The sequence below is a fragment of the Rhea pennata genome, chromosome Z (genome assembly GCF_028389875.1).
Source record: "Rhea pennata isolate bPtePen1 chromosome Z, bPtePen1.pri, whole genome shotgun sequence".
Classification (NCBI taxonomy): domain Eukaryota; kingdom Metazoa; phylum Chordata; class Aves; order Rheiformes; family Rheidae; genus Rhea; species Rhea pennata.
The window spans coordinates 43562378-43588820 of NC_084702.1; the positions used below are offsets into that span (position 1 = coordinate 43562378).

Below are 26443 nucleotides of genomic sequence, written 5' to 3' on the forward strand. Positions count from 1 at the left end.
TCCACAGACATAACTTTTATTCCTTGCTGATAGCTGTCTCGAAGAACACCATTGGCAGCAACTGTGAGCCAACTGTGGCACGCACAGCTCAGCAACGCATTTGTTGCCTCTATTAAGAAAGCAGCTCCTCTGCAAATGGGTCTGCAAACATACCGCGCAGAAAGCTTGCATTGCCAAAAGAGTTCAGAAGAGACCAAAATGGAAGGTCTAACTTCTTCCCCTTAGCTAGCTTTGTACACAGACTTCAGAGAGCTGTCTTCAGATTTTTAAATACTATCCAGTATTGCTTGTGCTACCTATCAGGGCAAGTGCCTCCAGAACTAAGAAACGGAGTTGTAGCATGACCTGTAATAACCTACGTTTGCAGCTCTTTGTTTTCTTTCTGTTGGTTCATTATCGCTAATGTGAGTAATGTTAGTTGACGGCTGCTGCTGCATGAGAGGGAATGGTGTCAAAGCCTGAGCCTTTGCTATGCGCTGGGAGTTATGCACAAGCAAGCACAGAGTCTTGGAACAGATAGGAACTGTTTATGATTTGACAGCTTGTGATTCATGTGTGAAATGGGCCAGCAAGAAAAATTGTAGCACTTCTGCAAACTTAAATTGGAAAAGTTCATGAATGTTGATTAAACTCTCGAAAGTGTTAAAGAGTGATCTTGAGAATGTTTTTACTCTTCTAATATGTGTTATTAATAATAAAAAATAATAATTATGTTTACTACGTAGTACTTGTGCTATGCAAAATATGGGGTTTCCATTGTGCTAGATACTACACTATTAGTAGTTCATCCCTGCCTTGATCTTCTAATACTTTTCTTTCTTCACTTATATGGACAAAGAAGGAAAAAGAAACTGCTAGCTGTTCATCCCAAGCAACAAAAACAAAACTAGCATGGGATAAAAGGTGGCATGCCTATAATCAAGGTGACACTGATCAATATACTACTATAAGCACAGGTACCTCATATAGCTGGAAACACCTATTTCTTTTCATATGATATTGCTTTGAATTCAGTATCTTAGTTTTATCTGTAAGTATACCTCTCTTCTTCGTCTTCATCTTCTAATCTCCTTCTATTTTGAAAAGACTGCTTAAAAGCAGTGCTGCTAACCAACCACTGATATTCTAGTTGGGACCAGCTGCAGGTACTCACTGCACAGAAAGCATCCTGAAATGCTAACTTTCACCATGTGGTAAATTCTGGAAAAACATAGTCTCAGCATGGGCCTTCGGACAGCATGCACCACAAAATATCACTTAAAAATATCCCAAGGTCAAGCTGGGTTCTTGTTTATCTTAACTGGTTTCAATCCTGCCATATCATCATAGGAGAACATTGAATCTGCACAGATGCTGAAATGAGAGCCTGCTCATGTAATACAATCTACATAATCTGTTTAGTGTATCTGCTCAGTACAGAGGTTTTTGCATGAATGATCAGGAATTTTTGGGCTGACTATATTGTATAAGATACCCTGTATCTATCTGCTTTTGTTCTCTTAAACTTTAGTTTTACATTACGATATAAACTCTTCAACCTAACAGTTGTAAATACGTATTTCCAGAGTGGTAATACCTAAATTGGAGTTTCTGTGAGATACTGGGTCCCTGTAATAATTTACAATCAAGCAATATCTTTGAATAGTCTCTTTAGAAGATCTTTTAATGAATGATTTTAATTTGTAAAGTATAGAAGTGTAGAGTGGATGTAAAAAAAGGAAGATATATGTTTGTCCTAGAACTGTGGATTCTCTAGCTTTGGCATTACCCCTGGGCTATATCAGTTATTCTCACTGACTCACTATTAATGACAAATCAGTATAATGGACTTTTCTTTTTGTAAAGCCAGAAACTGTACAGAGAATTTTGACTGGACAAAAACAAATGCCTTTACTTGCGCTTCCAGAATGACAGTATTCAAAATATTTTCATTTCACATAGACATAAGTTTAATGTTTTTCAAAATGTATCAACAAATTAATTCCTCAGAACGAGATATCTAGCACACATGAAAAAGCATCTGTGAAGACAAACCAACACAAAACTTGAACGGCAACACACTATATCCAAGTTTTTAGCTATCATGTATGGAGAGGACATAAAATTCCACTTTGAAGTGGATTTTTCTAATGTCTCAAAGGCTGCTCCCATTTACATTTTTGAAAATCTCTTCCTTTGTAATTCTTTTTGCGTCAATATTCAAAGAAGTTCATAAAATGTCATTAGGAAGCCAGGAAATCTTCTGCTTTCTTCTCAAAGTCTTCCTCAAAATATTAATCTTCTAAAGTTTCCAGACTAACAGCCAAACAGGTATGTGCTGAAGATGTCTTGCCTAATTTGTGAGCTGAAGTGTTTTGAGTATTTAGACAGACATGTAGATTTTGAACTGACAACCTGAAATGGAAACAAGGCTGATAATTCTAGATGTTTTTCCTTAAAACCAAGAACAAACTCTAAGAATGATCTACAAAAGAAAGATATATACATACATACATATATACATACACATATACAAATATATATATGGTTTCTGGATGCAGTAACAAGCTTTAAAATGTTAATGCTTGTTTGGGGATGATCTCCCCAAAAAGTGGTTCAGAATTCATTATGATATTTTGTGTTATGGCATTTTCTTTTCTCAGACAAGGATCTCAAAGTTACATCTCTGAACATCTAAAAACAGTAAGTGATTGAGTCTCAGTATGTCATAGTAAAGTAGGCATATATGTTATCTCTGGTTGGTAGTGCGGAAAATGGGGCTTAGAGAAGTGAGACAGTTGCCAGACAGTTTAATAAGAAGAAAATCCAGAATGTTCATATAATTCCTTTAGACAGCAGAAAATACTCACAAACACAATTAAATACTTATACAGATTCATCTGCAATCATTTTCTTCTGTTCTCTTCCATAAAATTATGTTTTTCTCTCTCTCTCTCAAAAAGAAACAAAAAAATCTATTTATACAACACACACACACAGTCTCTCTCACAGGTAAATGTCTAAGAAGGAGAATAAATACCTTAAGTCAGAAAAAACCCACTTATCTGACTCAAGACTATTTGTCTACACTGTAATCAAATGATGAATTTCTGTAAAGAAAGTGGTTCCTTTTAATATTATTATTTATGCTTTTGGAACCTCCTCCTCTCATATGAAAATTAGTATGAGATTTTGTTCTATATTATTCTTTGACAGCTTACAGTAAGGAATTACAGCAAAAGATGGGAGGATATGTAATTATTAAGCATTCCATTCAGATATTAGTTTGCAGAACTTGCAGCTGAGGTTGCTTTTAAGTCATTCTTCAGGAACAGATTTACAGAATCAGAAAGGGATTAAAAAATATAAGAAAGCTTGATGTTTTTAGGTCCTGAAAAATACATTTCTATAGATAAAACAGAAAAACAAAAGCTAAAGTTTTATATGCTTTTTTAATAGAAAACATCAAAGACAATTTAAACAGAGAACAACCACAGGTTTATATATTTTCTGTTAATCTAACTTCAATGAAATGCTACTGAAATGGAAATACACAATATTTTTAAAATCACATTTCTACAAGATGCTGATAACTTTTATGAAATACAACTACATTATCACCTGATTTGCAGAATGCATCCATTTCTCCAGAAAGTTCTTAATTCTCTGTATTTTTACAAAAGGAAAAAAACCTCATGAGTTATTTAACTCACGTAAAATCACTTAACTTCTGAAAAAACAGGATTGGACCCTACTAGTTAGTTTTACTTCTAAAGCATGCACTCAAATTCATAAAAAATAAGAACTATACACACTTACAGGGAAAATGTAGATGATATATATATATATATATATATATATATATATATATATATATAATATACATTTGCATTTCATAGGTACTGAATTTTGAATGGCAATTGTGAAGTAAGCAAAACAAGTCACTTTAACAATACTTTTCACACAAGTAACATCAATGAGCTTTGCCTCCAGAAGTCATTTGTATCTGTTTAAGATAAGTATTGTGAACAGTGATGGAAAGCTACAGAAATGCCGTGTATTTTCAAGGGAAATCTGCAAATAAAATCTACAGATTTATCACTTTGAATGCCTTCTGTCTGAGAGAAAACCTTAAACTGAGCTTAGTTGAATTGTTTTGAGGTACGTGATCAGTTAATGTAGTAACTGCAGCATAGCGCTCCAACACATTGAAAGTCTATGCAACCAGAAAACACATGATAGAGTATATGCTAAACACTGATTAACACTACAGAGCTGAAGATCGAGGGGCAGCTACAGAGGTTTAGCAGAGGTAGATGAAGACAGTTTTTGTGCCTATACATTATTTTTTCTAAATATTATATCGAAAACAGTTTAATTCAAGGTAAACTGCTTGTTAACAATCTTTTGTTTCTCCTAAATGAAGGCTATATGGCCAGATGCTGTTGGCATGCAGAAGCAGCTTATAACTCTGGTATCAATAATTGCTTAAAGGTTTAATCACAAAAAAGGACAGCAGACAGGAGGTTGGCATGCTTTCTGTGTTGGGTGTTTGATGTATTCCTATGAATGGCTATGTTGTAACAAAAAGCTTGCTTTTTGTTCATTTAAATATTATCTTTTTACATGCAGAATTAATTGGTTTTTATTTCGGGTCCAAAGGATTTATGTCCCTGTGTTGTCTATAAACTAATAAGATACAGCCACCTACAGCTTGCTAAGTAAAGCAGGAAAAAAACCATGTCTTCCTGTTACAACTCTGTTCTTTTTTGAAGTTTTTTTCAGTTAGTGATAGTTTGGCACCTTTTCATAGCTTTATATCCTGTTAAACAAAAAGCCAAATACTATATTCATGGCAGGGTATTTTGCATGCAAGATAAAGCTCTGACTCTGCTATTAAAATGTGTTTTAAGTTAAACAAACAAAACCTTTGCCTCTTCCACGTGATGCTTCTTACGAGACCTGACCAGAGAGAAAAAAGTCATTACCTTCCTCTTACCAACTTAGCTGAGGAGATTCTTTGAAAAACAGTCTGCTATTAAAATGTTATGTTTCCTGTAAAGGCAGTGATTTCTGTAAGTCCACACTAGAAAAATATTTAGGAAAGCTAACATTAGATGTTAAATTTCTATTCAAAGAATTCAGTTCAGATGGCACAAAAGGGGATATTTTGAATAAAAAAGTAAGAAAAAAGTTTGGGTTTTGTTGTCTTTTTTTATCTATTTGTTGTCTTTTTTTTAATCTTTTTTATCCTACTTAGCCTATAAACCGCAGAATTTTAAGAAAGCCTGAAGAAAACCATATATAGAGAAAAATAAGGTAAATCTTCAAACCCTTGATAACAAAGATTTAAAAGTTGTACATATCCTCTGTTTAAAAATTTCAGGGACTGGAGTGTTTTATTTTTTCATTTTTATTTATTTATTTTTTTTTTGAGAGAGAGAGAGAGGAGAGAGAGACGAATTCTATTCTCCCCTGGCAAAACAACAGCTACATTAGTATGTGCTAAAGGTAAAAACTAATCTGCAATCATTTTCCACACCGAGGGAAAAAAAAAAAGGGTAATAAAATCAGGATCCTAGAGTGTCTGTGCATCTTCTTCGAGCAGGGACTCTTCCCCCCCTACCCCAACCCGCAGTGCGGCCCGGCCGCAGTGAAGCGGGCGCGGGGGGGCCGCCCGCCCGGCCCGGCCCGGACAGGGAGGCGAATCGGCCGGGCCGGCCCTTGCCCGCGAGCCGGCAGGCGCCGCGCTCCAGCGCGGCACGCGGAGCCGCCACTGGAGGGAGTCTGGGCGCTTTCAAACGGCGGCGAGGCGGGCGCCGAGCCCCAGCCCCCAGCCGGCTGCGGGCCGGGGCGCAGGCCGCAGGCCGCCGTCGCCGGGGCAACGCGGGCGCGCCGCGGTGCCGCCGGGCGCGCGCGGGGCGCGGCCGCGAGCCCCCAACGGCCGCGAGCCCCCAACGGCCGCCGCCAACGGCCTCTCGGCGGGAGCCGGCGGCCGCTCACCTGCCGGCGCGGGGCTGCCGGTGCGCCGGCGTGGCGCCGCCGCCCCGCCGCTCGTCTGGGCGGCCGAAAGCGGCGTCGCGGCGGCATTATTGCCATCTCATGCCGAGCCGAAACGTGAATTTTGCCAAGTGCGCGGAAGCGGCGGCCTTTGCCGCATTAGCAGCAGCCCGGGGCGGGGGCACGTTTGCGCCTTCCCGGCAGTGCCAGAGGTGTTGGCAGGCCGCGCCCTGGTACAGGCGAGCGCCCAAACTGTTCAAAGATCCCGGTGTAGCAACCCGAATGCGTTTGTTGGAAGAAGAGGATTAAAGGCAAAACAAAGCAGACCAGAACCTCCTTCCCGACTGCTAAGCAGCCGCCCGATTTTGATTATGCAACGCCTAAGAGTAAAGTTGCAATGTGCAAGCAAATTCAACTGATCCAATCGCATCTGCCCTGCTCGCAGCTGATGCCGTGCATCACCCGGGGCGTACAAACCCCGCGTTCAGGCTTAGAAGTGGGAAAGGATTTTTTTTTTTTTACAATGGAATTACCCCGCACGCCGTTTCCCGCGGCAGATGGAAACGCATCCCTGAGCTTGCGTGAGCGGACCCCTCTCCCAACAGCCGGCGCTGAAATGGTTACGTTCAGCAGCGAGGCTGCACAGGAACCACTCCGATGTCTTAGTAATTCAATTAGTCAGGTTTCGAGAAGGTGGGGCCGGGTGTTTTTTTGGCATGGAGGAGGAGAAGCCTAGGACGACACCTCCTTTCTCGTGTTGCAAACCAATCAGGTTGAGGTGTTAAAAAAAAAAAAAAGGCAATCTGTAAGCAAACAGCAGGCTGTGCCCTCACTGGCTGCGCCGGCAAATCCCCCCCTTTCCCAAGTAAACTGCATGCAAAAAAATCCCACATGATCAAGCAGCAGCGCCCGTGCTGCGAGCTGGCTGCCTGCACCTCCTCCTCGCCGCCAGCCCTCGCACGCTCTCGCCGCCAGAGCCCGCCCGGACGCACACGCGTGTGCATGTATGTATGCGTGTGCACCGCGCTATACCGTCGCTATACCGCCGCCGCTGCCTCTTGCACACGCGCGCGCACAGAGGCGCCCAGCGCGCCGGGCTCCGAGATTTTCCTGGGCTGCTGATGTCGGATTTACACGCAGTGAAGGAACCGGGCATTGCAAAAGGGGGCGTGACTGTTTAAAGATTTTTTTTTCCTCCCATAAAGCTTTTTTTTTTTTTTTTTTTTTTTTTTTTTTTTTTTTTCCAAAACTGACTTTTGCCCCTCCAATCCTCGTCGCGCTTTACGATCCCTCCCTGCCTGCCGCTGCATTCAAGTTTATTTATTTGCCTGCTGGCGTGGTATATTTTTCCTTGCTGCTCTTGCTGCTGCTTCAGAGGGAAAAGGGGAGCAGCTGTCGTGCAAGATCGAGAAGAAGATGAACGGGATTTTTTCCCCCCATCTCCTAATGTAGTCATCTGAGGGGTGGACTCCTTTTCTCCCACCCCCTCCCTGCTCTTTCAAACTGTTTTGTCCTTCCGCAGAAGTTGATGCTCCTGGGACTGGACCCGGCTCTAGCACAGAGTCGCTCGGGGAGGCTGAAGCCGGAGCTCTCCGCACCTCGCCGCGCCGCTCCCTTCGTCCGCTGTGCCGGAGAGGCGAGCCAACACCAGCATCACCAGCGGAGTTTGCAGGCTTGATCTTCCACTTCGCCGGGGTTTTGCTTTTCTCCACGCCCTCTCATAAAACATTCCCCCCCCCCCCAAATCTCCTTGGTTTCCACGCCGCAATATTTCTTGGATTGGCCTCTCGCCTTTTTTTTTTTTTTTCTTTTTTTTTCCGCCTTTGCCGTTGCTCAGTCCTTGGTGCATCCACCGCCCAGGAACAGGAAGGACAAGAAAACCACTCCACAAAGTCTCCTTCAAGACACTGCGTGCCGCAGAACAGGCTCCCCAACTCCATCAGCGCAGCAAACAAACTCCTCAGGGTTTTTGCTTTCCCCTGTTTTTTTTTTTTTTTTCCCTTTTTTTTCCTCCCCCCCCTTTTTTTTCCCCGGCGGGGGGTGCGGACGGCAAGGAAGGAAGACACAAACTTTGTACTTGCCGATCCGCTGCTACTTCTCGCCCCACCCGGCTGCCTTTGACGCTCCGCCGGGACCCCCCGCGGGCTTCCAGCGGGGAGAGCTCCTTCCCCGCCGCCTGCCCGGCCCCGGCCCCGGCCCCAGCGCCGCGCACCGGGCCGCACCGCCAGCGCCAGCGCGCCGGGGCCGCTCGCAGGGGCCGGCGGAGCGGCGCCCCCCGCCCGCCGCGCCGGGGGGGGCCCGGTGCATGTCTCGCCGCGGGCCGCTCCGCACGGGACTCCCGGTGAATGAGCGCCGCCCGCCGCCCGCCGCCGCCCCGCGCCTCGGCTGCCGCCTGCCCCTGCCGGGCTGAGGCTCCCTGAGGGCCGCGGATCGCGCCGCCCGGCCGCGGCGGCAGGCGGCCTCGCTGGCCGCGGCGCGGCGGCAGCCCGCCCTCCTCGCTGTCGCCCGCCTGCCCGCTGCCTGCCCCGCTCCCGCCCCGGCTGCGTGCGGGGCTGCGGCTCGCTGCCTTTTTGTTCACCCCCTCGTCCGCCCGCGCTCCGCCGCGGCCCGTTTTCCTGCCCCTCGCCCTGCCTTGCCTTCCCTCGCCCGCTCCGCCTGCCGGGCGCCGGCGGCCGGGCGCGATGCTGCACGTGGAGATGCTGGTGGTGGCGGCCGCGGCGCTGTGGGTGTGCGTGCGCGGGCAGGAGCCCGGCGCCAAGGCGGTGGCCGACCGCTACGCCGTCTACTGGAACAGCACCAACCCCAGGTACGCGGGGCGGCGGGCGGGCCGGGCCCCCGCGCCCCCTCCCCGCCCTGCCCTGCCCTGCCCTGCCCTGCCGGCCGCCGCTGCCCGCCAACTTCTGGGGGGCTTGGGGTGGGTTTTCATTTTTTGTTACTTTCGGAGGGTCAGGGCTACAAGCGGCAGCGCTGGCGGCCTCTCGCCCCTGATTTTTCCTCACCTCGCTGCGCGGCCGCACCGCCCAGGGCTTGGCAGCGCCGCCCTGCTCGCCGCGGAGCCCGGCGGCGCGGCCGGAGCGCGGCGCGGGGGACCGGGGTGGCCGCGCCGTGCCGTGCCGTGCCGTGCCGCGCCGCGCCGCGCCGGCCGCGGTTACCTCCCCGCCGCCGCCGCCGGGCGCGGCGGCACCGCCGAGGAGCCCCACCTGGAGCCCCAGACTCGGCGTGCGGTTAAATGAACCATCCTGGAAGGGACAGGTTTCGTTTAATTTATCCAGAATTTCCCCTCGGGTTTCCCGTCAGGAAATTTCAGTCCCGTTCCAAACGGCGTCCGTGTGTTCGGGTGAAAAGTCACCTGGGCTCCGGGTCTCGTTTGCTTCGGCGAAGTACGTGTGAGCAGATTTTTTTTTTTCTTTTTACCTGTCAGGCTAGTTAAGTAAATTTGAGGACATTTTATCTTAGGTTATCTCTGTTTTATGCTTCTGATACTGCTGTTTGGTTTGAGATTAGCACATTGATTTTTGTCACAGGTCATGTTTTTTAATAGATCCATGTTGCCTGCAGAAATACTGCTCTACTTGGTATTCCGGAATGGCTTTAGCATAGGTGATACCGACGTGTAGAGGCAGAATTTGCAAGTGCCCAGAGTTGGCTAATCTGGCCAGCACTTCAGTGCTCGGCGTGTTGAGGAGCAACTCTTCACGCGCACACAGTTGGCACAAAAAGCTCGAAGCAAAAACTGTTTATCCAAAATAACAAAGATGCTGGGGAATGAGGAGAATTTGCAATTTCAGATGCTTTTCCCTACGTTTACCCGTCATTGTGTATGTGTTACTTGAAAAAAAATATTGTTCTGCATGAATAAGAAGAAAAGTTCCATCTCGTATCACACATCAAAGAACATACCTCTCAAAAAATTGCTTGTTTGCCCAAGCAGGGATTTTTTTGCTGCTGTTGTTAGACAAGCTGAATTAGAACTGCCAGAAAAAAATAAAAGTAGTATTTGCAAATCCCACTGTGCAGGAGGAGGATTGTTGAAAGAATTAGGTTTTACTAAATCGTTTCCATGTGTTGTTAGTGTAGTAGATAAAAATAAAACAGTTCAAAAATAACCTTCTATTCAAGGTTTTAACTCCTCTTCTCTTGTATGTGGTGAGATTATGCATCGACTGCATGCACCTAGGAAAAGGTAGTCAAAGGTACAAGCAATGTGTATCTAGTCAGTATTACGCATTGAATGGATTTGTAAAAGATCTTATTAAGTTTATACTGTTTTATTACAGTAAGTGAAACCTTTTCTTAGTCAAATGTTAAATATCAGCAGACTACAAAGAAAACTTAGTTTTGTTATTCCTCCAAACACTAGAGGAAAAGTTAATTACAAGATTTAAAAAAATCTTCTCTTTTAAAAACACTTTCTTGCTGTCTTAAAATAGGCACTGTGCTCTCACAATGAAAGTGTCTATTTGGATATGTCATATTTCTCCATGAGTTAAAAATATGAGAAAGAGCAGAGTACAGATATATTTTGCCTTTGTTTTATACAGTTTGCCAGCTTTTGTCTGCCTTTCAAGTTACATGATCAGTACAGGAAAGCAGGCAAACACCTGATAGATGAGATGTAAAAGACCTGAAGGAAAAAGACACTTCTAATTTGAATTCCTTTTGTCAGTACCTTAAGTTAAAGGAAAATTCTCTTTGGTTATCAAAGATTTTAGATCTGCTATTGCTGTAGCAATAACTTTGCAGTGATTTATCTGCTTTCAGAGACAGACTGAAGAAATGGGCTGTGTGTTTTTTATACACATAGAAGTAGATAGGGATGCTTACTTGGTGATAACAGTTTGAAATTAGAAGACAAAATATGCTATAATTCTTTGACCACAAATGCGGCCATTGTGCTTTTGCTTACTTTCTTTATTGTATTATTTATTCAAAAGTAACAAACGTAAGTAGAACTAATGAATTCAGTTAAAAAAATAAAGAAATGTTGATAGTGATCAAAGGCCATCTAAAATTAAGTAAGTTTATTAAAAACTTTGAAGAATTTAATAATGACTGTATTTATTTCCCTCAGATGTCATGATGCGTATAAGTTTTTTAGGTAAGAAACTTCAGGAACTTACTGAAATATATGTAGTACTCATCCTTATTAAAAGACATATTAGCAAATTGATGAATGGCCCAATTTGGTAAGTGCCCCTGGTGTGAAGAATATTTCCCTAAATAAAAAAAAAAAAAAGTGAGTCTATCAACAGAGTTTATATTACATTTCTTGAATAGTTGCCAAAGTTCTGCTAGAATAATTAGTGTTCTATGTTCATTATTGTTCCTACATATGAATGACAGAAACAGGCATATATATTTAGACCCTAAATCTGTTTTGAGAAATATTTTAAGTATTCTTGTCCCTTCTTTCTGTTATGCATTTAATTATCTACACACAAGTATCGTAAGTGCCGTAGTCCAATTCCAAATGATCCATGTCTATGTATTAAGCTTTTGAGGGGGGCATAAAATAAGATTGTTTTGTCCCTTTTTGTGGATTGACAATTACTCATCAAGTAAGCTTGAAAATGTGTTCTAATATGTTTTGGTTTTGTTGCCATAGAATTAAGTGCTGATAAATTCTGATTATGACCTTAAAGTGCATTAGTCTTTCATCACTGTCTGCATACGTGTCCTTACACGAGAGAGCAAAATGTTCTTGTCATAGCCGTGCTTCTGAATCCAACACCTAGAGTAGTTCTGAGAGTTTGGTAATGCTTTTGATCCTAATTACTGGTGTCCTTGTAATTAGAACTCAGTCAAAATGTCACATATTTGGTCCAAATTTTGAAGCTATTTACTTCCTTAGCACTTGCTACTGTTTGTAATCTTGTGAAGGTTCAACTTGAACTACTTGTGGTAATTATTACTACATTTTACTGCTTGCGGGATTGTGCTTCAACATTGCAGTGTATATCCAGGTTTCTCCCCTGTAAATTATTTCAATGTCAGATTATACAGCTTTAGAAATTGTTCCTGGTTTCAAGATACTTGCATTTCAAGTTTATTTTTTGATCATATATAGAGGCCAAACCTTGTACCTTCGCAAAGACAAGTGTTTTTTTAATTAGGATTATTATTGGGTTTGCCTGTATCTTATACAAGGAAAATAAAAAAAAAAATACATCCTCAAGAGAATGATTGCAAAGACATAGGATGCTGATATTTATTTTTTTGCATCTCTGTATTTCTGTGCATAATAGCATCAATAAATCCACTGGTAATCAGAGAATTCAGAGCAGCAAAATCATTTCTATTTCTGCTGGTTAGTTTTTATTATTAAGTTAGGTACCATAATTTGATCAGCATTGTTAGAGTTCTTCTTAAGTTAGACACTGGAGATGGGAGTCACAGGTAGAAAAATGGTTTGATACTGCTGAAGATTCTGTGTGTAGACCAGAATTTTGCAACCTGGACGTGTAAACTTAGATGAATTCTGAGGTTGAGTATGCCCTGGTTCAGAAAAGCATCTGTCTTCACTAAAGAACAGATTGAAATACTTGAGTTTTGTTGTAGTTGTGTGGATGAATGCGAGTACTTGAGTGCCTCCCTCTACCAGCCCAAGGCACAGACTGATTTTCAGAAGCTCTGGCAGTGTCTGCTGGGGCACACTCAGCGCTGCTCAGGAGCAAGCTGGGTGGATGTCTAACTGTCTCCCCATTATTTAATATGCATTTGCTAATTTCACCCTGTCACCTTGCCTGTGTATGCTGAGGTCATGTGGTTGGGTTTTGTTCATTTCTGTTTGTTTTTGATCTTGAAATTGTTCTGCCTATGTACAGCGATAAGGGAAATCATGTAGAAATGTTTGGAATGGGAAGAAGGCAGTAGCTTATGTTAAAAACAGCTAAGGAATTGAAATTAGCTGGGGGCAAATTCTGCCAAAATCAAGGCATTTACTTTTGTTTTGGTCTTCCAGATAGTTTTTCAATGTCAAGGGAAGCAATAATGCCTTAAGTGCATGGGTATTTTTTAATTTTTTATTTTGAGATAAGTACGTCTTGTATTTTGAGAGAGTTGTATCTGGCAGCTTACTCTGAGAGCAAAAAATCTCTGACTTTATATATATGTATGTATGTATATATACACATCTATATTTATCTATCTATCTATCTTGTAGTTAAAGATCAGACACAGAGCCTTCAGTTTGCTACACCTACTTTCTGTGGCTTTAGTAGTTTCACTAACACTCTTGAGTCTCCAAGAGGTTATTGTTGTTTATTTTAAAAGTGAATTTTTGAAACACTTACTTTGAAATGTTGTATGGAAAAAATCTACACCAAGAACAGTAGTTATACTGGCTTCCACCTTCATATGAAAGGCACCTTGTAAAGTAGTAAATGGTCATCATGGAATTATTAAATCTTTTCTGAAAGCACGTAGTGATGACGCTTCACTGCATTCTTCCCACTAGCCTTACATCCTTTTGGAGAGGGACAGATAAAGATGAGCCTTTCTTTCTCTCCCCTGTTGCTACGATCCCACCACTCTACCAACTTCATGCTGGGCTGAGAAAATGAATGAATGCAATTAGTCTTTTAGGAGTCATGGTTTTTGCAGTCTTAAACAGGGGCATATGTAATATGCATTTATATATATAAATATATGTGTGTACACATTGAAATATGTCATTAGAAGGTGATGTGGGGTGGAGTAAACTGTTACGTGAGAAAAAAAATCTCAAAAATGGAATTTTTAAATTAATGAAATCTTTAAATTAATTTCCAAAATGAATAACCCAGCCCACTTCTTCCAGCTAAAGTCTTTTTTTAAAAATCAAAAATTGGAAAAGAAATATTTGTCGAATCTGCGTTTTAGTTCTCGGCAGTCTTCCCATTGTGCTGTTTCTTTGCACGCTGGTAGCAAGTAGTCCCCAGGTAGGTAGGTAGGTAGATATGCAAGCGTGCAATTGTAAAAGGAAACAGAGACAATTGCAGGCGTGTGTTTTGAGAACTCTCAGTGCTAATTAAAGTACCTTGTTACTGCTTATTCCTGAAACAGTCTGTCACTGGGCATTGTGCTGTATTGTTGAAAAATTAGTCTTTCAGAAAGCGCATAAAGTAGGCTGGTCATTTGGCATTTGCAGTGCTATGAAGCTACACATCACCGTATAGGAAATGCTAACAAAGACACAACCTTTTGTGGAGAAGTATGAGTAGATAGTAGTTCCTCCCCGGCTGTGAAATGTACCTCCTTGCTTTGCCTCGGTGTTTGTCTTTCATATTTTTTATTGTGAAGAGAAATATTGTGAAACTGGGATTTTCTTCCTATAATCACTCTTTGCTCTGCTCTTCAGTTCTGAGCATTGTTTTGAAAAAATATCTTTAGTCTCATGATTAATCTAATCTTCCAGTGCTTCTGAATGGTGTAATTCACTGTCGAGAATAAAGGGTTCTGTTTTGTTTAAGTTTTCTTTGCACTTGTGCTTAAAATGTAGTCAGTCAACAGCACACCAACATAATGAAATGGAAACGTTTGGTTTAAAATAAACAGGCAAGTTATTGAAACCGCTTTCTGGTGATATTACAGCTATTGTGAGTAAACCCTACTGTAAAGTACTTTAGCATAGCTGACTGGAAGCACAGAACCCTTCACGTCTTAGAAGTCTTCCTGGCATTTTCGCATTCTCCCTATTCATTGTTCTCTCTACAAGCTAGGTTCTAGTTGAGCTCATTTAAAATGGTGGGTAGTATTTTATAGTGTGCAAACATATGTAGGTATCTGAAGTCCTCATTTTATAAGAAACCGAGCAAAGACTGTTACATTACAAACCCACAAATTCCCACTCCTTTGCAGTATAAAAATCTATGTTAAAATGAAGTATTTTAAAACGAAAAAAAATGCTGTTCCGCGAAGACTGAGACTGTATTTTGCTCCTATAGGATGCTATGTTTTCCAATAGAAGAAAAATAGCCAGCACCTTTTTTGTTTGGGGTTACTCTCATATTTTGTTATTGGCAGGTTGATAAAAATACATTGTTATGAGTCCAGTTTCATCAAAAAAGAATTTGTTTATTTTTGCAGCAAAATGTAGAGAAAGTATTTGTTTGATGCACATGTTCTGTTAACTGGTATGCTGAGAGTTTTATGGCCATTTTTCTTTTTAAATGAATGACCATTCAAAATGATATCAAAAGAAATCAACTAACAATAAGATATGCAGGAGTCCCATTAACTAGCAAGATCTACTTGAATTGCTAATACCAGCTTCTTATAGCAAATTCCTCAAGTTCAGCTGTTTACACTTGAAAAGCCTTGAAGATTATAATTCTTATTCTACCTCTTATGCTGTAATGTGATGGAAGAATTTACCTATCCATGCTATTGTACAGTGTGGAAAAACACTTTTAGTCTGGCAAAACCTGTACGTACGGTATTAGTTAAATTTTACTTTTTGCATTTTCTTTTCTGACATTAAGTCGGCGTATTAATCCAATAAGGAACTGTTCAATAATAATTACTGCAATAAAAATCTGTACTGCGTGTTTATCACCGAGACACTTGACTAATTCTTTTTTGTTTGTTTTCGTCAGACACTTAAAGAGCCATTTTATTTGATAGGCACCGTATTTAGTTTTTGATGACAATAATGAAATGATACAGGAATGCAGAAAGGAAATAATTTGCTTGAGAATCATCTGATGAAGTAAAAAATGAGAACGTGAGATATGCCTGCTTTGACTCTGAGTCTCTGCTAAAACGTCTTTTTGTTCCATTCTCATAATTAATATCTGGCCTCATGACTATTAAAAAGATGCGTATTTTAATAGAATGTGTTTTCATGCCATAATTAATCTTCACTCTGTAGCACTGATACGCTTTATTCATTAAAAGAATATAACTTTTCCTCCCTAGATTATTTCAGCTTTTGCTTGTGGGTACATATTGGCCAGTGGCAGGCATATTCACGTTGTGCACAAGTTGTTCATTATAACTAGCTGAACACTGTGGCCTTTCCCTAATAAGTAGCAATGAAACAGTACATTTTTGCTTTTGTGGACTTTAAAGTAGTATTTTTCATATTCAGATTACGGTTTAGAATAACCTATGCACATTCCTTATATCCCATTATTTGATCATACCGGGAACCATTAAGAACTATATATTAATTTTTATTATGATACTATTATAGTACAGAGGGTTCTCAATTATTTTTAGTTTGCATTTTTTAATTTTATAAATAAATTTTGGGTATTTTATTTCAGTCTTTGCCTTTGAGACTGGAGCTGAAAATATTCTAAGTCTTTGCATCAAAACTAAAACATCTGTCTCTTCATAGTTAATTTTTTTTTTGGGTGCTCTGTAAATAAAATACAGGCTTTTTTTGTGAGGAGACAAAATGAGAATTTCAACTACTTGTAGATTTGATGATGATCTTTGTGATACTGTTGTTGGGCTAATAGCCTAGATTATCAGTGTTAGGTTAGGACTGCTAAGTGGGTTTAGTAATGGTGATGTTGGCTTCTCTAGAATTGTAAAACTTGTTCTAAAGAAATTCACTAATTTTGTTGATAAGCAGAAAAAAAACATTTTTTTAAATTGATATCTGATCAAATTTTTAAAAATAGTTATGTATTCATACAGGCGGGACATTTATTCTCGCATGATTGGCGAGCAGGAGTTAACAAAGTAGGAGCTATCAATCCTACTTTCTTTCCCATTGTTTTCAGAAAAGAAGGAAATAAAGAGAGACTCTGGAATTTGAAAGTATTGACCTTCTGACATGCACACACAGCATGGTCATTGCACTGGCACATAAAGTGCCTTAAGCCACCATAATGGCAAACTGCATTTTTGAAGTTACTGATATGAGAGCCAGCTGGATGGGGGATGGAGAGCCAACATTGACTCTGCAGCTATTTGCAAGTTTCCACTTTAGAGCCAGACAGCTTCACTTCTAAATTCCCAAACTTACCATTTAGGAATAATGTTGCTTTGTTCGCTTTAGCCAGGGATTTGTGACTGCTACATAGACTTAGTACCGTTTGGTCCAGAATTCTGTGGTCATTCTTCATAGAGATCTGCCTTACAGAGTAATTTCATTCATCTACTGGTGGGGGAGGGATGAGAAACAGCGAAGGGACATTCAAATATAGCATTCTTCAAGGAAAATGCACATCCACATTAGCTAGTCACTGAAGCTTTTTAAAGAAAGATGAAGGCAGAGATTTGGATCAAGTAGTCTGAAGACAGGGGTCTGAATTGGCTTTTAACTACATGTGATCTCCTGGATGGGCTCTCCATACATAATCTGGAAGAGACCTAATATCTTATGTACTGCAACAGCTCTTTTTCTCCCTTTTTGTATTTGTTTACAGTTATTGCTTCAGTACACTTATACATCTTTTTATAGTTCTCTTGGGGCTCAGTTTATTAAAAATTAGTGATCCATCACTAAGCGGGGTACAGTACAAACAGTGGTGCTCCCAAAAGAGTGTTTTTGTGCCAAACCAGAAGAAATAATAGGGATACAAAAGCTGCCAAAAAGCGTGTCTCCCAATTGCTAATTAATCAGGCGAAAAAGCACCTCAGCAGCTATAGTTGAATGCGGGACAGTTTATTGTAAATATTGAATAGGGATATGCTAAGGGGACATAATATCTGTTTGTGTGTACCTGTGGATATTTTTTAAAAACAAAATCAAATAAAAATGTCAACTATGTGCCTGAGTTGGTAGGAATTTCTTTTACATTGACATTGTCAGTGGATAGGGCTCTTTCAAAAGACTTACACTACTTTTGAGCAAAACCCCCCATTTTATCTATTTATTATTCCGGCTGTATTTAAGGTATTGGTTATTAGTAACAGCATCTATTGCCAATAAACAAAACTTTAGAAAAGATACTCTAGAAGCTAACATCTTAAATAATTTGGGTTACAAGGTATGGGAGAGAAAGAACCATTGCTGTGAATATCTGGTATCCAAAGCTGCCAATCACTTCTGGCACAGCTCCCATCATGGTTGCTGTGCCCATAATTAAACGCCTGTCATTAGTGTATTTTTCCATAACATTTACAATGGAAAAGGCAAGGGGTCCTTGCAGAGCTATGACTGTCAGGGGAACAATAAAAACTAATTACACACTCTGCTGTCACCATTGTCAGCTCTGCTTTTTGGGGGAAAGAACATGGAAAGTGTGTGCCTAATAATTATATATATAAAATTATATACATACAATACCCAACTGGGGAAACTCAGTCATAGTGAAGTGACATTTACTTGGAAGTTTATTATTCCTACCTTCAAAAGACCTTAATTCTAGGGTTTTATTTTTCCCTTCAGTTATGCCAAAGTTGCATACACTTCTCCCTTTGCATTTCACTCACTTTTCCCTTTCTTTCTCTGCTGCACACCTTCTGGTGAACTGAGCTTTCCAATAAAATTGCTGAGATCAAAGCCGGTATTTGCTTGCATTTATTAAGTGGGTGCAAATCATCTTACCCTTTGTATGCTTTTACTTCTGTCCTGCATAGTAGACTTGATAAAGAAGCTGAATGAAAGCAGCTAGTTCTTTCAGATTAGTATGCGTGTACACCTTTTTTCTGTTTTCAGCCCACGGCACACAGGCCATCTGCAGTGAAATCTGAAGGGGTAGCATTTTGGGGTGTGGCAGAGGTGGCTTCAGTGGAAGTTTCCTGGTTTATCGATGAATATTTTCAAATGTAAGTATAGGTACCTAACTGGAAAGTGAAATATATGTACGCTGCTGTCTGGAAAGACATTGAGAAAGTGGAGTCTAGCTGTCACGCTAATGTTTGCTAATGTTTTTTTCTCTAGCCTTTAGATGAATATTTTACTGACATTTTTGTACAAAAAAAAAAAAAAAAAAAAAAAAAAAAAAAAAAAAGAATCTATCTCAAAAAGCCAGAATTTCAAATATGTTTCAGCACCTAGAGATGTGAGCAAGAGCCATGTGGGATTTTTGAGGCTGCCTGGTACCTAACTGTCTTTGACTGTATTTCTGTCTTTTTACACTTCTATATACTTAAATATATTTCAAAGTGTACATTTCAAAAGATGGTCCCTAAAATGGATTAAGGAAAGCAGTGGAAATAAATATCCTAATTTTTAAAAGTTGCTGAAGTCAAGAGGAATTGGTAAGCGCTAAGCAGTGATGTTCGCATATACGTTTGTGTTGTATGCATCGGTAGATCTGATGAGCTCTAATGTTGGTCTTTTTTTTAACCCTATCCTTTTTTTACTTTATTACTACTGCATTTTAGACAGTGTTTAGATCCAATTCTGATGACATAAAAATATGTTCTTCTGTTGGTTTGGATGATAGTTGTATTAGGTCCTGTATTCACAATTTTATGGTATACATCGTGAATAAGAATTTGAGTAGTTAGGCTTACGTCTTTCTGTGAGGCCTCACATTCTGTGTCAGTCTAATCTAATGAAACTCTGCAGCAGCATAGGGCTATGTATGTCTTTTGGTGTTTGATTGGTTCCAAATAAATCTTAGATTGATATTAAAAAAAAATCTCTATATATATAATATTTGGGACCTTTATCTACCTTTATCTTGGAGAGGCTGAGAGGGTAAAAGTGAACCTAGTGGAAAAAGTGATTGCTTTGCCATCAGCAGGTTCAGGAGTGATACTGTTGTATGTGACTAACAGAGAGTAGTAAGACTCCATAGAAACCATATACACTGTACAAAAATTTCACGTATGCTGAAAAAAAATCGTAGATTTGAGATAGTGAAAGTGAAGTTAATCAGATACAGTCACAAAAAAACCCCAGAATAATGGATGTGTATTTTCCAAAGTGCTATACTGCTCTATCCTAGATCAGTTATTCTTTAAGGACCAGATGGATCTTGTGAATGTCCGAGTAAGAGAGAGTTGCTTCTTCATGGTAATAATTAAAACCTTGTATTCAGGAAAGTTTGGTTTCTATTTTGTCACAGAACGCTAGTTCTCCTTGCAAATATAAACTGTTTAATGTAAAAGCCGTGAAATTTGTTACCTGTTTACCAAAATGGTGAACAGGGATTCTTGTCCTGTGGCTTATAAACTATACTTTGAGGTTGCTAGGAGAATAAGAAGGCAATTTGTCTGTAAGCATTTAATTTAATGGTGCTTGAAGTGTTAAATTGTTGTTGATTTCCAGTGGACTTGCTGGGCCTAGTGGTTATGAGATATAATGTAATGAGAGGAAGACGAAACTTTCAGGAAATGGAGTGTATGTTTAATTTGAAAAAACAGATGTTGATGAAATAAACCATTTTACTTAAAATTGAGCGTCATAAAAATATTAAAACTCTAATTCTTAAACTGTGTCCATCATGCTTATATTTGAAGTCTCATCATGCTTAGTAGTCTTTGAGTTGGCTGATGCAATTGCAGAATAGTGGGCCTAATTTAATGTTATTTTTATGTATTTGTAGCAAGTTGCTTTGAAGGATCACAAAAATCTTTGGAAATTTTATTTGAAGTTGATTTTTTTATTTTTTCAAAAAAATCTGTGAATTTCCAATAGCCTTATTATCTTGAATTCACAGACCTTTTAAAAGGATGCATACATAGTGTTACTGAAGAGTGTATGTATGTCTTAAATAGTCTCCAGACATGCTTCATTTACAAAAATAGCAGGAACATTACCTGCAGAGAACATCATTTTGTAACACACTTAATAGCATAATTCACATTTAAAAATGTGAAATATAAATGAGTCTCTTAACACTTGCTACAGAAGTGGTATTGCAGATAGGTTATCTTTTCCTTCACTAGCAAAAGTTTTGTATGTTTATTGAGGATTTTGAAAGTGTAGAGAAACTCTTCATTAAAATAAACCAAAATGAACACAACGTTGTTATTTCCAGTATCTTTAATCAAGGTGGTATGAAATTTCTCATTAAGGTTAAGATTCACATTATCATAACAAGTGACAGTGTAGGTGAAGAAGGAAAATTAATTAGAGAGGTAGATCATGCTTGCTTCTCATTATATCGTGGCTATTCACTGCGTTTGAATTCCAAGCAAACCCTTTCTCTGTATCTGAACTGCACAAAACTTACTTGCCAGGAACACTTGATGAAGAGGATCTCCATATTGCTGTTCCTAGTGCAAAGCACGATAGTTTACTTAATTCTTTTTTTGTGATTTAAAGCATCCCTTAAATGTTAGTTTTTCAGACCCTGTCTCTGACTGAACTACATTTTATAGCTTACTGTAAAAAGAAATCTCCGTTTTCCATTTTTCATATTAGCTGCCTTGATTTACTGCTGATAAAATGGATGCTTTTAGAACAAAACATTTGGAGGAGTTTCATAAGCACTTTATTTTAGGTGTAGAGTTTTAGAGTTTTTGTTGACCAAAACACTTATGCCTTTGTAACTTATTTGAATAAATCAGACTGTTGCAGTGCCCAATTAGGACTTGCATGGTGTTCTTTTGTTCTGTTTTAGAAAAGAGGAAAAATTGAATTACTTTGCTTTGGTGTAGTTATTTTCATCAGAAAACTAGTACAGTGGATGCTTACAAGACTTGATTTTTCAGATTAGAATCAGTATTAAGTAGATTTAACCTAATCTTCATGAATTACTTGTTTTCTTTCATATTGGAGAAAATACACTCTTAAGACAAAAATGTCCTCTGCTTCCCGCATGTAGATCAAAGTGACAGAGACAAAGCAAGTCTTGGGAGTTCTTAGTTCTGAAAGTGTGGTGAGGTACCTGCTTGAAATAGTTCTTTGGTTTTAATTTGAATGTACTGGAGATTAGTACTATTTCCTGTGATTTCTGTTAGGGTTTAGTTCTCTTAATGGTTCTGGCTTGAGAAACAATCCCATTCAAATTTATCAGTTTGAAATATAACCTCTCCTGCACTAGCTCTTTCTTGGTCCCTGTCACTGCAGTAATATTCTTATTTAAAAAAATACCAGAAGCAAAAATAGTGTTTACACAATCTATGCTCTCAATTGAGAAAATATACAGGTAATGCAAAATATGCTGATTTGTGATAACACACAATTAATAATTATCTTTTTCTGTATTATTCCATAGTGAATGTGAATAGACTGTAAGTGGTATTCTGCAGTACTTGTCTAAAGCATAGAAGGTAAAAGGAATAGTGCCTTAACAGGTATTCTGGCTAGATGCTGCGATATATTTGCATGAAATTCCCATTGAGTTTATAGAATCATTGAGAAGGTCTTAATTTTTATTTTTGAAGTTCAGAAGAGATTGAGGTAAGTATCAACTGTTAAGTGGATAGTTCTTCACTCTACCTCATTCTCTTCCATTCCTTTCTGAACTTCAGAAACATCAGTAATGCTAAACTATTTTAAAAAATAGAACACGATTAAAGTTCTCTAGAGAGATTTACCATCTACTTTTCATTTATTGCTTTGCAAAGTCTGTTTTATCTTCTCTTTCCATTGTTATTTATTGTTTTTTTTTCCTGTTTAAAACTTTGATTTCATTTTAGCTATGTTTTGGGTTACATATTTATTCTGTATTTATTGAACTTTATATATCCATTTATTTATTAAGGTTTGATGAAACATTTCCTTAAAATTCTCACCCCGAGTATGGATTTGGGTGACTATAATATGAAAAGTGGGTAAGAGAAGTTTTTCACAAGCTGGTACTGGTATAAAGGAGTCTTTATTTATTTATTTTATTTTTTTGCTTAGGACTGGGAAACCTTATAGCTTCCTTCTTTTGAACTCCATTGGAAAAGCTGTTAGATTGCAGCTTATCATCTCAGTTATTCAGAAGTATTATATCTGTTGCAGATGTATTTGTGTTTTCGTTTAATTATACTGATTGTTTATAGTCTTTTTGGTGCTTACAAGCATTTCTGTTTTTCTCTTAAAATGAGAAGACTGAAATGGAAGGCAGTCAGAAATCCCATTTGTTAGCAAATTTTAAAAGTCAAATGAATGTTGTAAGTAAAACAGTGCAACATTCTCAAACAAACCAACTCGAAAAAATAAACCTCCATCTGTTTAATACTGAACAAGTGTGTGGTGGGGGAAAGGTAGTGATTTGCTGTTGCATGCCCTTTAACCCCAGGGTTTACATAAACTACGATTTTCAAAAGATCCAAACACTTCTGAAGTTAAAGCTGTAATTTCTCCTGTTTAAGCAGTGGCTTGTCAGATTCTTTGACTCAGAACTTTTAAGTAAAAGTCAAACATAGGAAAGCACATTCAGACAAGATGTCCATCATTCTGAAAAAAGTCAAACTTTCAGTTTGAACAGGTAAATGATCATTGTCAGTCCGGTTGTACTTCACCCTCAGAAATGTTTCTTTGTATATTTGGGTGGTTATGGGGAGGAAGCGAAGAAGTAGAATAAAAAGAGATGAACTTGTATAAATGACAATACGAATTTTCCACTAGCATGTTTCATTTGGTCGTGTTACTTCTGCTGCAGTTCGGCTCATTTGTGGAAATGGATAAATTCTTCTGTAGAAGAATGATTGCAGTATGAAAAAACCCCCTCAGTACTTACAAAAATGCTTATTTAAAAACATCTCATTGTACTTGTGTTATGTGTGAAGTTAAACATTTGGTTGTGCTGGTAATAACATCTTATATTTAACTTAGGTACTTAATGTGAAAATGTCAATTCTTCACCCTTTTTCTATCTTTGTTCTCTTGATAACTTGAAAGTGTGTGTTCACTTGTGGCTTTTAAACATCAGAAAGTTGTATCTGTCTGCGCAAAAAGGTGCATTGCTATAATCTATGAGTGGTCATGCTGTAACCTAGGCGTTGCAAAGAGAACAACAGCTTCAGATAGTTGATGAGGTGAGTGTTGCATATTTCGTTTGCATTGGTCACTTTAATTGGACTGGCATATAATAGCTGTCTGATACATGACTTGCAAATCATTCTGTTAGCTTTAGAGGAGAGATGAGTTTTCTTATTATAAATTGCTAGTTATTATTGAAGCCTAAGTTGTGGCACTGTTCAGTGTCTTTGCCTATCCCCTTTCACTTTCCATCTTCCTTTTTTCTTCTTGTTTTTTCTCTCACCATGATTATTTCCATGCAAAAATGGTTTTGGTTGTAATCTGTTTACCTCCCTATTTTTGCCTTGTTAAAATAAAATAGGGTAACTTCTCGGGGTTCTCCACTGGTGAGTTCCGCTCGGAAAGAACCGTAAAACAGTGCCTCCAAACTGCGGTAAATATTGACTGGGTCTCTGAGCTGAGCCTTGCTCAAAGCTCCCTCTGATGACTTGAAAGGCTCCTATTGTTCCTCCTCAGCCAGCACTCCATAGCCAAGGCTGAAGCATGCATGCGTTAGGGGAAGAAGAAAGGCGGGAGGGGGGGAAATTAAACAGTGAACACGGCTGAACGCCTAACTGCTCAGTGTAGGGGAAGGGGAAACCTCCAACAAAAAAGGGGCAAGAGCTTGCTGTGGGTTACCGAAAACTTTGCAGAAGTGGAGTGTCCAACATCGTCTGCCCTCTCTCTGTGTGGGATGTTAGAAACATGTAGCCTTGGCATTATTTGGGTAGGATTTGGAGATACCAACTTCTCCCTACTGGGAACAGCTCCTGCTAAGGATTCTGTAATGCCTTATAAACAGCTAAGCAATGAGTGTGGATCTTGGGCAGCTCACTTCCCCTCACTGACGATGTATGAAGTATTGCGGAAAGTTTAATTCTGTTGCATGTAGCTATTGCTTTGGCTGTGCAGGAAGGAGGGCAAGATGGAGGGGATGTAGTCTAATTAGGCCATGGCTTTTTATTAACTCATTAGGGAACACTGCTTGGCAATAAAACACAGACTGCAGATCGTTTTGCGTTCCTAGGCCAGTGTGTCCTTGTTGGAGAAGCTTCTGCCAGCCAGTGCTGGGTGGGTGATGGAGCCCTTCTCTTAAGCAAGATGGTAAGCTATTCCAGCTGTTAGGACCCTCCTGTTCCTTTTTCTGTTTTCCTTAGGTTATCAGGATGTATCAGTTCTTTATAGGATTGCCCCTGCATTGGGTGGGTGTGTAATGCTGCCTATTACATTATGCTCACCTGAATCACATCTCTGTATGTATATAGATCGCTGACTTGCTGTGATGAAAGTGAAATTCATCTCACCAGGCTTCATAACTTCCTCCTTCTCCTCAGAAAAAGCCTTCGAAGAAAAACATGATTAGCATTGTACCTGCTGCCAGTCTTAAAAATCATTCCCGCTCTGATTCATTTTTGCTTCTAGATGGGTACTTCTTGAATGTGGTGGGAGAGATCTGTCTCATTCATTTCACACTGGTCAGCTGTCCTCATCCCTTTCATTTGTATTTTGTCTCAGTTATGTTCTTCATTCCCTCCTGTCCTTCAACCCAGATGACATAAGGAAACTTCAAAGGAGCCATGACCTCCTTTTCTTCCTATTGGCAAGACAAAGCCTTACCCTCTGTGTTTAAGATTAGGGAAATGGCAGTGTATCTATCTCATTATTGTAAAGCATATTGGGATATTTTGAATATGAAAGGAGCTATATAAAAGCAAATTCTATTTACACCCATCAGATGAGAATAGGATTCATCTTGTTTCTGCTCTAACCCTTTATCTAGGAAGAAGTGCTTGACACCATGTTAATAGAAATGAGTTTGCACTGTGCTTTACTTGCACTCTCCAGCAGCAGTAGAGCAAGCAGAAACTCAGTCTTCAAGGGTGGGCAAGAGAAGTAAAAGAAGGGACAGGAATTATCTAAAATACGAAGGTACTGTTCATAAGAAACTCGTAATTAGAGTGGCTTAAACCTAGCAAAAGCATTACTTTTCAAGCTCACACAGTGCTATACTGTATTTCAAAGCCAGAAAAATGGACTTTTGATAAGTAAGTAGATAGCACATTTTGTAAATTACTGTGGAGGGGTGTGATCAAGTTTTAGTTAACTAGGATTTTCATTTCACTAGGGATAACTATTTTGGTGTGTAGAATACGTAAGGATATAAAAACTGTTAACCATGTAGGATTTTTTCTTTCCCTCTAAGCATTTTTTTCCTAATGTGAATATTCTATATAAATATTGTATTCTGGTTGCTAGATCTTGTTCAGGTTTCTTTATCTATTTCTGAGATCAGAATACATAAATGAGGCATCTGTAGATGTGATACAGCATAGGGTGTGTGTGTGATTTTTTTTTATGTAGAAAATCTAAACTTTTGTTTTGAACAAATACTTAAACACATAACAGATTTATTATGTTAGGTGTCCAGTTTTAAGTGTTGCTTATGTTTTTTTCTGACTTGGAGTTTAAACCAACAGCTGGAAAACATATTTTACTGAAAACTACTACATCGCAAACACCAACTTGCGAAAGCTAAACATCATTAGAAAGAATTCTGTGTATGCCTCAAATGCAAAGTGTCTTTCAATAAAACCAGTATGAGGAAACAAAATAACTGGATTCTGTTTGTTTGCTTCCTTGTTTTTCACCTAACATAACAAATTTAATATTATGATT

General features: G+C 39.4%; 1 protein-coding gene across 2 annotated transcripts in view; it reads left to right on the top strand.

The window, feature by feature from the left end:
• The first annotated feature begins 8496 nt into the window (after positions 1-8496).
• EFNA5 (ephrin A5) overlaps positions 8497-26443 on the top strand; it is a 208448-nt gene continuing 190501 nt past the window's right edge. For both annotated transcript variants that reach the window (XM_062600129.1, XM_062600130.1), the window contains exon 1: positions 8497-8785. In XM_062600129.1, coding sequence (XP_062456113.1) covers positions 8661-8785 — 125 coding nt within the window. In that variant the 5' untranslated portion in view covers positions 8497-8660. The remainder of the gene's footprint in view (positions 8786-26443) is intronic.